We start from the raw sequence: 11,791 nt of genomic DNA, 5'->3' as shown, positions 1-11,791 counted from the left end.
AACGAACATATATAACATGTTTAACTCCTCTCAGCAACAACTGCACTCCCATGTTGGTATGCAAACAAATATCACCAATATCAATTACCTTTGACACACCATCATTACCCATCTTCAACACTCCAAAATCACCAGAAGTGTAAGATGTGAAGAACTCCTTCCTTGGTGTAACATGTAGTGTAGCACCACTATCAATTATCCATATATTTTCATCTGATACAAGATTAACCAAATCACGGTCACGAAGAATAATAAGATCATCACAAGTACTAGTAGTAACACGATTATCATCACCGTGATTCTTCTCGTTCTGTTTTCCCTTCTTGTCTTTGTTCTCCCTTTTCCATTGAAAATAATTCTTCTGTATGTGACCTGCTTTATGATAATAGTGACATTCCACATTCTTGTATCTGGACTTGGACTTACTTCTGCCCTTTTCTCTATCACCTTTCGGTTCCTTTCTATGACTTCTCCCCTTGTTTTCAGTGACAAACACCTCAGAATGAGATGAAGTATCATGTGCCTTCCTTTCATCTCCTCATTAAGAATACTTCCTTTCATACTCTCCAAAGAGGCAATACAATCGGGGGCTGAATTTGTAATTAAAACTCGAAATGTTTCCCAAGAATCTGGTAGAGTATTCAGTAGCCCTAGTCCCAACACTCCATCATCAAACTTGATACCCATTCCTGATAATTGCTCAATGACCCATTGAAAATCATTCAAGTGATCTGAAATAGAAGCTCCCCCTTGTACCTCAAATTCATCAAGGAATTCAACAAGTATAATTTATTATTCCCTGATTTAGAAGCATACAAGGATTCAATTTTCTTCCATAAAGATTTTGCATTTTCCTCATTAGCAATGTGATTGTAGACATTGTCTTCTACATATTGTCGAATGAAACCACAAACTTGTTGATGTTTAAAACTCTAATCTTCATCAGACTTGGACTATGGCTTCTAAGTAGCAAACACAGGAATATGCAAATTCTTCACAAATAATAAATCTTTCATTTTTCCTTTCCACAAGTGATAGTTAGTGTCATTCAAACATATCATTCTATGTGTATTTGCCTCCATCATTCAAGCAAGTCAAATAACCTCAAGCCCCAAAGAGCTCTGATGCCACTCTGATGAGAAATTCAACACAATAACAATTTAAACTCCAATAGAGTATATGCAGCGGATAATAATTTCTCCAACTTGCTAGAATCTATGAGAAGCAATATCAAATAATGCAGTAACACACAAGGGACACCGGAATTTTAAAGTGGAAAATCTTCCCAAAGTGATAAGTAAAAACCACGGGCACAAGCTAGTCAATCAAGCTCCACTATAATCAATTAGGAATACAAGAGTGTCTCCAAAATACAGCACAAAACATGCTCAACAATACGGCATACAACAGAGCAGCAAGCTTGAAAATGAGAATAAGAAAAACCAGAAATACAGTTGTTGTAACAGCTCGATTTCTACCACCTCGGACGTCGTCTCACCGATCCAACCGTTCAGAATGAAGTACTATAAGTTGTGAACCTTATGTCCAAATATCAGACCAATCCAAAGGTGAACGAAGACGCAATCGTGAGTTTCCCACGGCTGCTCGGAGTTCCTACGGGTTGAGTTTTCTTATCTTCTCTCAGACTTTTCAATTGCCTTTTTTTGCATAAATTGTCTCACCCTCTTGCCACATCTGACCCATATCTATTAGATTAAGTGGGATAAGTGGGCTTTGCCCAACTGGGTCTTTCTTCACATAGGAAGGGAGCCCAAACCCAACAATATCGAACTAGAGATGAGATTCAAGCTGAACAAATCTTTATCGAGTTATATAATCCAAAGTTCATATTTAATCATTATTAATTTTTAAATATAACTAATATAAATGAAATTGTAAATAATATATTGATTGTGTATAAATTTTTATATTGACAATCAATAAATATTAGATAAGGTTATTATTACAAAGACTTAGTATATATGAAACTTATATGTCAAACACATGATATTTATAGGAAGGGAGGAAATCATGTAAGCATGTACTTCACCCATCAGAATTCATTTTCTTTGAATTGTGAGAAGAACCACTCACTATCTGTGTCTCACACATATCTGGAATACATGGGAAAATAAACGGTGTGATTACTTATCAATAAATACAGCGTCATTATTATCTACTATATCAGTCCCTTTCTCAAGAGTTATAGGAAGTAGTCATAGTAGCAAGGCTTTAATATTGTTTTTCTGTTACCTAAGAATGACCGCAGCATTAACTTGAATAATACTACTATATTGTACTATCACAAATAGAAATGGCAAAATGAGCATAGTCAGCCGGTGCACCCGCATAGCCCACATTTTTGTGTGGGTAGGGTATGTAAATTTTATTCATTTGTCCTTTCACCTGACCCGTTTTGTCCGTCAAGTTTGCGGGCATTTCTGTTGGGCATGCGGGTGGCCCATTAACATAATTTAAGAAAAAAAGTGAGAAAATTTTAAACAAGTTATAATGTATTGTGATATTTAATCCCTAAAAAAATTTGTAATCTAATGTGATTTGTTAAACTTCATATAAAATATCAAAAAATTTGTTAGTTTTTTATCTTCAACTACTTTATTTAATTTAATTTCATTTATTATATGAATTTTTTATTTTTTTTATTATTCAACAATGATTGTGGGTCGCCCACAAGTCCATTAGCTCGTATTAAAACAGGCATGATATTAAATTTTGTCCGTTAAACCAATGCAGGTTTGCAGGCATTTGCGTGCACAGACTAAATGGACTCGGTAGCCCATTTTGTCATCTCTAATCACAAGGTCGAACCAACATCTTATGTTCCCAATGACGTCTTATTATATGTTTCGGAGTAATAAAATATTATCACATAAATAAATAAATAAAAATTAAAAATAAAATATAACATTTTTATATTAATTATTAAAATTTGATTGGTTAAAAATAGATATTAAGATTCGTTTGAGAACATATGATCTATGTTCCTCAAGGGTCACCCATACTCTTCGAGAAAAAGAGAAGCACAGGAGGATGAGTAATGACCAACTCTCCTATCTACTCATTTGACAAATTAGATGATGAAAGTGTGATTTTGCTTGTCAAGTAATACTTCATTCTTTAATTTACCAGTCACATACTGTGGTTTAAAAGGGGGAAAAGAAAGCTAACGTGTGATGATCAGGCTAAAAGTATGGAGCCTATTGAGTGAGTAGTTTTAGATTTAATCTTAGTAATAATGTGTATGAAACAAAGTGTGATGTAAAAAGTGATGCACAAATAATTTTTAGTTTCAAACACTATATTTTTATAATTATATAATTAGGGGGTGCGGGATCCACTAGCAAATCAACAATCTAAGATAGATGTGCAAGTTACATTGAATATAGTAACTTTAAACTCATCCATAATCAACTAATCAAAATTGGAATTAGATGTTTAACAATTTGAGTCATTCACCCAATCAGTTATGAACTATAATCATTATGAATCGGTTCAACTTCATTATTTTTGTATAAAATTGGTGACTCGATCAGTCGAACTAGAATTTAAAAAATTGTCAACAATGAAAATAGTCTTTTGCTTTCAATTTTTTATAGTTATATTTGTTGTTATTTAAGCTATATTTGTTATTTTTTAGTTTATATTGTAGCAAAATTTTAACTATTTGATTAAGTTTTAAATTTATTTTAACTTATTTGCCCATTTTTGTTACAATTGAAGCATAAAACTTATGTTATATGGTGACATTTTTAACTTACTTGATATATTCTATTGTAATGAAATATTCCTTATTAGTGTTTAATTGAGTACTTATGCCATAATAATGTTTTTAATTTTGTTGGATAAAGTTATTAAATAATGTTAATTAATATTATATAAAAATTAAAACTTGTTAATCTAAATTGATTCAACTCGTCACATGACTGAGTTGATAATCAGTCCCAATTTAGCAATATCAGTTGAGTGATAAACAATATTATAATAGAACAAATGAATGATATAAGGATAATTTTATATAACTAAGAGGAGAAAATATAATAACCATAAGGAGTGAGCATGTGCATACCAACAATCATATCAAACCTAATAGTTTGATAAAATAATTTGTTTGGATCAAACTCGATTAACAATACCAAACAAAATTGGGTCAATGGAATAAGTTAACATAATTTAAAAACTTGAACATTAATTATAATTAAATAATAGAATTAAAGAGGTAGAAAATTGGAACTAAAGTGTACTCTAAAAAATATATTCCAAGCTAAATATAATTATAAACATATTATAAAAAGGTTAGATATTTAAGTCAATAACTATTATTGCTCATATTTAATTTTAAGAAAATAGTATGTTTAAGAGAATTTTAGGGGATTGGGATGACTTAAGACGACCTAAAATATAATCAAAATTTGTCCCAAAAATATATCAATTATAATTTTCTCAAACTCAGGCCTATCCAAATAATCTTTGGCAAGTATTGCATACCCCTAAAAAAGATAAGAAGGATGTTTATCTAAAATAACAATGATTATGAGATGAAGAAGTAAAGATAAATCTATCATTAATTATTTAAGGAGTAGAAATTTCTATGAAGTTTAAAAAATTAATGACATGGATACAATTTATTTACTTATATAAATAATTTTAGTATAGTCTAATTTAATTAAAATGATAAAATTGAAAATTTTCAAAATTTAATAATTTAGTTTAGTAGTGAGATTTTTGTCACTGAAGTTAAAGAATATGATATACAATCTTATCTCATAAGCTAAAATATATATTTCCAAACCTCCAAATTACAATGCTTGGTGATCTTTAGTAATATGACAATTTAAATAGTTGGATGACATTTTTTAAATTGATAATGTTTGATTGCACCAAGTAAATCAAGCATTCCAAGTACATCACACCTAAGGTGGTCATATTGGATGCAAACCACTACCATAAGAAGATACTTATTTTTCTCTGTATTTTGTACTCTTTTTTGTAGCCTTCATTTTTTACTTTTTATTAGAGAAAAAAAAAATCAGTATAATAGCCCAACAACCAAGTTGTTTTACAAATAAGTAATTTTGGTGAGAAAAAATGTTAACCTACACACACCTTCACAAAGGGAAGTATCCTAATGCCAACAATACGTTAATCGAGTGGTGTAAAATCTAATTATATCACATAAAAATTAAAATATTAATAACTCAATTTTCAGAAATAATACTCATCGGAATGACCTATATCCTTGGATATATAGCTTCCTTACCCATAAGATGAGCAAATACTCTTTTATCACAAAAAAACAAGTCTTATAATAATATGCATCATCCCATGAGACATTAATTCAATTTAAGTGGCTCCGCATTCCCCTTGCCTTCACTCTCTCCTCCTCTTCATATTTTGTTTTGTTGAGCAGTGAAAAAAGAATCACAAGCAAACAAAAACTCTCTCTTGTTCTAAGATTCAGTTTCAATAATCCATCAAAATGGCTCTGAGAATGAATCCTCTTCAAACCCAAACATCAATCCCTCAGATTGCTAGTTTCAGATCTCCCAAATTCCTCATGGCCTCTACCCTTCGCACTGGCTCTAAGTCTCTCTCCATTTTCTTCTTTTTTTTATCAATTTTTTTATTTTTCGATAATACCTATGTAATGTTCAAGATTTTGAATTAATTTTGTAACCCTCTCTTGTTTTTGTTTGGTAATTGGAATATTGGACTGTTGGGGGTAGTTTGATTTCATTTAAATCTATGTTTTTTATTACTTTTTTTTAATTTGTGATTTCAAGATTTCGTTTGATTATTATCGCATTCATTCGATCCATGAAGCCGACTCCACTTTGATTGATGTTGTTGATTATTGTGTGTTTTTTCTTTGGGCTGGTGTGAATTTTGGGATGGTTAAGAAATGGCAACAACTTTATGTTATTTTTCAAGTAACTAGACTTATAATATTAATTGTGCTTTATTCCATTTGTTTAATGCATATTTGTGTTAGTCATGGCTTGAATGATTTTACACTCTTTTTCGAGTCCACTTTTGATATTATTAACAAGCGTATCTAAACTTTGGTCTCATAGTGAGGAACTTGTATGTTTTTTGGTTGATTGCTTGATATGGAAACATATTCACTTGGTGGCTTGCCTTTGATGTTCGTTAATTGTAGGAATTATTTTGTTTTGTTCTTCAACTTCACACTTGAATATACATATGATCAACATATTAATATTGGAACTTGCTTGTGTGAGTTTCTTTGGAAACGGATCCTCACAATTGTTTTTCCTTGTCAATTGTTTATGCTAAGGAGAGATAAATGCAATAAGGTTTCATTAGTTGGTCAAAGTTAACATTCATGAATTTTTTATGACCTTTGTGTGTATATCTCTCTTCCACTTGACTGGTTAGGCGGAAAAAACAATTGGGATGATTCATTCTCGTGTGTCGTTATTTTGATCTATTTCCCCTTTTGATTTGAAGCTGCATTTCTCATACAATTCACTGTTTAATTTGATATGCAGTTTCTCCTTCATAGTTCCTATGAAACTTATGCATATATGAATTTGATGAATACTTCCTAGTTTATTATGATTATCTTACTGGAGGTGGGTACAGCGTATTGGTAAAAGTGACAATTTATTTCATAAAAATGGGTGAATGACTTGCTGCTTAAAGTTATTTTGTTGTTTGGTTGGGTTTTCTGGTGAAGACTCAAGTAACCTACCTAACATTTAGGTTGTTGTGTATTTCAGTTATTTAAACTTGTCCTTTTTATGATTTGATGGGTTGATTTGAGGTTTATCTGATATTTGTTCCTATGAATATGAGAATTTACACAAAAGAACAATTTTAGTAGTTTCAGATCCATTCCAAAAGTTGCTGTCTTATTGTTCTAAAGGTCATTTGAATTTCTTTTGTAGAGAGGTTGAAAATATTAAGAAGCCTTTCAGTCCTCCCAGAGAAGTGCATGTTCAAGTCACTCACTCCATGCCACCCCAGAAGATTGAGATTTTCAAATCTCTAGAGGATTGGGCTGACAAGAACTTATTGGTTCACCTTAAACCTGTCGAAAAATGTTGGCAACCACAGGATTTCCTACCAGATGCTTCCGCGGATGGATTTGAAGAGCAGGTGAAGGAACTGAGAGAGAGGGCAAAGGAGCTTCCAGATGATTACTTTGTTGTTCTGGTTGGAGACATGGTCACAGAAGAAGCTCTTCCTACTTACCAAACAATGCTTAATACTTTGGATGGAGTTCGTGATGAAACTGGTGCCAGTCTTACTTCTTGGGCAGTTTGGACAAGGGCATGGACTGCCGAAGAAAATAGACATGGAGATCTTCTTAACAAGTATCTTTACTTGAGTGGACGTGTTGACATGAGGCAAATTGAGAAGACTATTCAATACTTGATTGGGTCTGGAATGGTAAGATCATCGTATACATCTCTTGGCTATTGTGGACTTTACTCTTTACTATTAAATTTGTTTAGTAATGAATTTCACAATTATGCAATGACAGAGGAACTCTTGAATCTTTAAATATGGCAATGAATTTTATCCAGAGACCATTATTGGAGGGAGGGGGGATGAAAAAATGACTAAAATGTTAAATTTATGTGCTAATTCATGTGGATGCATCATTGTGTCATTGTCAGCAAATTTACATACACATGGATGTCTATAAACTAAGGAAAGCGTGCACACCTGAAATTTTGAGGCTCTGCTTAAAATGAGACCAGAAAAAGATTTATCTTTTCCTGAAATCAGTTATATGCTTCACTCTGCCTTGTATTTCATAGTTGCTTTATTTGTCATACTTCTTGCTCGGATTATTGTTTTCAATTTTAACTGATTAAGATTGATGGATAGGATCCTCGGACTGAGAATAGCCCCTACCTTGGGTTCATTTACACTTCCTTTCAAGAGAGGGCGACCTTTATATCCCATGGTAACACAGCCAGGCTTGCTAAGGAGCATGGTGACATTAAGTTGGCTCAGATATGTGGTTTGATCGCTTCAGATGAGAAACGCCACGAGACTGCCTACACAAAGATAGTGGAAAAGTTGTTTGAGGTTGATCCTGATGGAACAGTGATGGCATTTGCTGACATGATGAGGAAGAAAATTGCTATGCCAGCGCACTTGATGTACGATGGCCGAGATGACAACCTGTTCGACAACTATTCTGCTGTTGCTCAGCGTATCGGGGTCTACACTGCCAAGGACTATGCCGATATTCTAGAGTTTTTGGTTGGGAGATGGAAGGTGGAGAATCTAACTGGACTGTCCGGTGAGGGGAGAAAGGCTCAGGAGTATGTCTGTGGGCTCCCACCAAGAATCAGAAGGCTGGAGGAGAGAGCTCAAGGTAGAATGAAGGAGTTACCAAAACTTAAATTCAGTTGGATTCATGACAGGGAAGTACAACTCTGAACACAAGAAAGCATAATGAATCCTCTTGCAAAATCTTATTTGGAGAAATGCTGAATAGCTGAAAAATCTTAGTATGTCATTTATTTTACCTTATGTCTCTTTTATGCAAAACAGTTGTTTCTCACCATGGTTCAATTGTTGTTAAGCTTAAGCAGTTAGGGGGCAGCTGTAGTATTAGAAATGTTATTTTTTGTTTACTTTTTCATTGTGGTAGTGGTGTTTATCTAAGAAGTATAAGTAAACTTTCTTTCTCTGGCAATTTTGATGATAAAGAAATTTACTTATTTGGTGCTTTGTTCAAAGTGCTCAGAGGTTCGTTTTGGTGCTATTTGATGTTGAAGGTGCAGGAGCACTTGACATATATGAAATACAATAAACTCTGTATTTGTAATATTTGGGAGGATTAGATATATACAGCCTTAACCCCACAAACGAAGATACTATTTTCAGGAGCCCGTGATTTCATGGTTACTAAGCAGCAACCTCATGTTGTGTCAAAGTCACCCTCTTATTTGTAATATACTTTATTTTCTAATTTAAGTTTTAATGCAGCACCACTGAATTAAATTTGTCCCTTAGCATAGTTTCATTGATGCATTGATTAACACTGACCAACACTGGCCACTGTCTCTGCTGCATGATCCAGGTGAGCACTAAATTCTGATGGCTGCAACCTCTGATTAAGACTTTAACTAGTTCAAGCATATAACTTGATAGGAAATATCAGTTTTCATTTATTTATTTACTTATTTATTATCTGAAACATCGCTTTTGCACCTTGATGTTTCTTCTAGCTTCTTTTACTGTAGTTGTGATCTTCCTCTGGGTAATTGTCCAACTATAGTAGAGATTACAACCTCAGCATTCTTCATGACCCGAACAGAGCTTCCATGGTCAGTTTGATCAGCCAGCCCTCAAAAATCAGAAAGACAAACTTAGAAGCATTTTTGCAAATAAAGAACAAGTAGGTTGATAAATCACAACAATTAGGCGGTGTAAGAGGTGGCAAAATTATTCTCAATCCATCCAAATTTAAGAAAATTAAGTTTATCTATTAGAGTTAATATATTTAAATGGATATAATATAATTGATAATTTTAGTAATAAATAAATTTGAATTCACCAAATATATCTAATGGATACCCGTTGACATATTCATTTGGATAAGCATATAATCCATCCAAAAAATAAACAATCACAGTCTGTATTATTTGCTTTTCAATTTTATTTCACAATCTCAACCCTCACTTTCTTGTATTACTTCTCACTTTGTTTTTTATTTTTAATTAAATTGTGATTAATCATATGACATGTGCAACTATATTTAACATACATAAATATTATTAAAAAACTTTATGGTAAAACCTAATTTTTATAGCAACTATATTTTATGAATGATCTCGTTCTACAGTACATGTAAACTCTATGTCTAGAGCATCCGTAATATGAACTTGATGATCAACTAACAAAGGTTGATGCAAAAGATGTTGCAATATGTAGGGTGGAATAACTTTATCCTTTTCCCTTATGACCTTCCCTGATGAGAGCTTACAAGATATTTATTGCAAAAAGAACTAGTTTTTTTAAGAGTTCAAAAAATCATTTTTCTAAAAAGTGTTTCTTGAAAAAATTAAAAATATTTTTTTAAAAAATCATTTTTAAAAGTGATTTTTTTTATAAAAAAACTGTTTTAAAAAATACGAAATACTGATTTTAAAAGAAAGATTTTTTTTAAAAATGTTTTTAGCTCTAATTAAAAAATCAAATGGATTGAATATTCATTTATCCAATCAGCCAAGTCAAAATATGCAGGTCTGGTTGGGTCATTTCTCCAAACTCCAAAAATACATAGAGCTTAGGTACCATATTAGATATTTTTTATTGAATCCGGACTATATTAAAATATGGTTCGGGCCGAGCTTACCTTGACGGTTTCGGGCTATCCATTTTTCCTTTCTAGAACCTTTGGCTTGATAATAAACTTCAGGTAAAATGTATTTTAGTACATATTTTTACTATGAACTTATAATAAAAATAGATAATAAATATTTGTATTATGAACTTTGCAAAGAAATAATGTCTATACCATAAATATTATAAATTATAATATATAAAGTGAAACATTATATTTTTCTTCCTATTTTTCAAAATGTACTTTTAAGCATAATAACAAAATAATGTATTAAATAAGAATAAACATTAAAACCATATAAATTTCAAATTTTATTTCTTAATTTTGTATTTAATTAGATTTAACTTTTATACTAACAATATAATAAAAACAATAACTTTTATAGTTAAGCTAAAGAAAACATAATTGTTTACCATCGAGAACTTCACACAACCAAATTTAACTCGTATCAGTTCACAATAAAAGTGTTGATAATAAGGATGCAAATAATCTTTATGATCTTCATACAGAAATTAAAGAATTATGATCATATATTACAATGGTGATTATACGTTGACATATAAAATTCCTTCTAAACTTGAATTTATACTACTGTTACTATAAATTGAATGATGTATTTTGAAGTGTCCAAAGGTTTATATATTCAAGTGAAGTCACAAATTATATTATATTAGGAAGTGAGAGTCCAATACAAATGAAAGATTTAATAAATGAGTTATATTTAAAATTGTATAAGTGAATTTCATATCATATCTTAACTCAAACGTAAGACATTAGATCTATGAGTTTAGTTGAATTGAGCCTAATAAATGTTTTAAAAAAGTTGTATATTAATATAAAACGATGTACATTTAAAAATATATCAAATAAGTAAAATTTAAATAAATATATTTTAATATTATATAGTGACTAGCCATAACCCGTAGCTCATTTAGAGCAGATTTTTAGACTGCAATTTAATGTACATAAATTACACTCGAACTTTTTGTCCAATCTTATTTATCTCGAATCTTATGCTGGCTAACTCAAACCCATCCGATGAACTCATTTTGACAGCTCTATACTCAGTCTATTCAAATTAATTCATTAATGAATTGAATGAATTAAAATCCATCAATTAAGTAATTAAATTTGAATATATTCACTTATTTTTCAGCCATAATTATCGTCATACATTCATGAGAATGCCAATAATAGTCAAATGTATTGCCTCAGATTCATCATGATGATCTCTAACCACAAAACAAATTGCTTCATTTTTCATGGAGCTATTTATGCCAGATAGTAGTTGGGTATATCCATATAGCTAATGAGTATTTATGGGTACCTTAATTTTAATTATATATATTGTAATAATTAATATGTAAAAATAATTATTGCATGAATAATATGATATTTATATGATAAATTTATGATCCATATCGAATAGGTATAATTTAT

General features: G+C 31.2%; 1 protein-coding gene across 1 annotated transcript; it reads left to right on the top strand.

Annotated features, from left to right (window-relative positions):
* Window positions 1-5,408: 5,408 nt before the first annotated feature.
* Window positions 5,409-8,737, top strand: LOC109340992 (stearoyl-[acyl-carrier-protein] 9-desaturase, chloroplastic). Its single transcript, XM_019578776.1, has 3 exons — window positions 5,409-5,604; window positions 6,930-7,434; window positions 7,879-8,737. Exons 1-3 carry the CDS (start codon window positions 5,498-5,500, stop codon window positions 8,437-8,439), a joined length of 1,173 nt encoding a protein of 390 aa, XP_019434321.1. The 5' UTR covers window positions 5,409-5,497; the 3' UTR covers window positions 8,440-8,737.
* The last annotated feature ends 3,054 nt before the right edge of the window (window positions 8,738-11,791 follow it).

This window comes from Lupinus angustifolius, unplaced genomic scaffold (assembly GCF_001865875.1).
Source record: "Lupinus angustifolius cultivar Tanjil unplaced genomic scaffold, LupAngTanjil_v1.0 Scaffold_318_22, whole genome shotgun sequence".
In the NCBI taxonomy this organism is placed as follows: Eukaryota; Viridiplantae; Streptophyta; class Magnoliopsida; order Fabales; family Fabaceae; genus Lupinus; species Lupinus angustifolius.
Note: the sequence above shows the minus strand (reverse complement) of the source record. Positions and strands in the feature narration are given on the sequence as shown.

Excerpts from the sequence above, each read along its gene's own strand:
- LOC109340992 (XM_019578776.1), top strand. The coding sequence starts at position 5,498 with ATGGCTCTGAGAATGAATCCTCTTCAAACCCAAACATCAATCCCTCAG. Across the intron at positions 5,605-6,929 it reads ACCCTTCGCACTGGCTCTAA|AGAGGTTGAAAATATTAAGA; the intron begins GTCTCTCTCCAT and ends TTTCTTTTGTAG. Across the intron at positions 7,435-7,878 it reads ACTTGATTGGGTCTGGAATG|GATCCTCGGACTGAGAATAG; the intron begins GTAAGATCATCG and ends ATTGATGGATAG.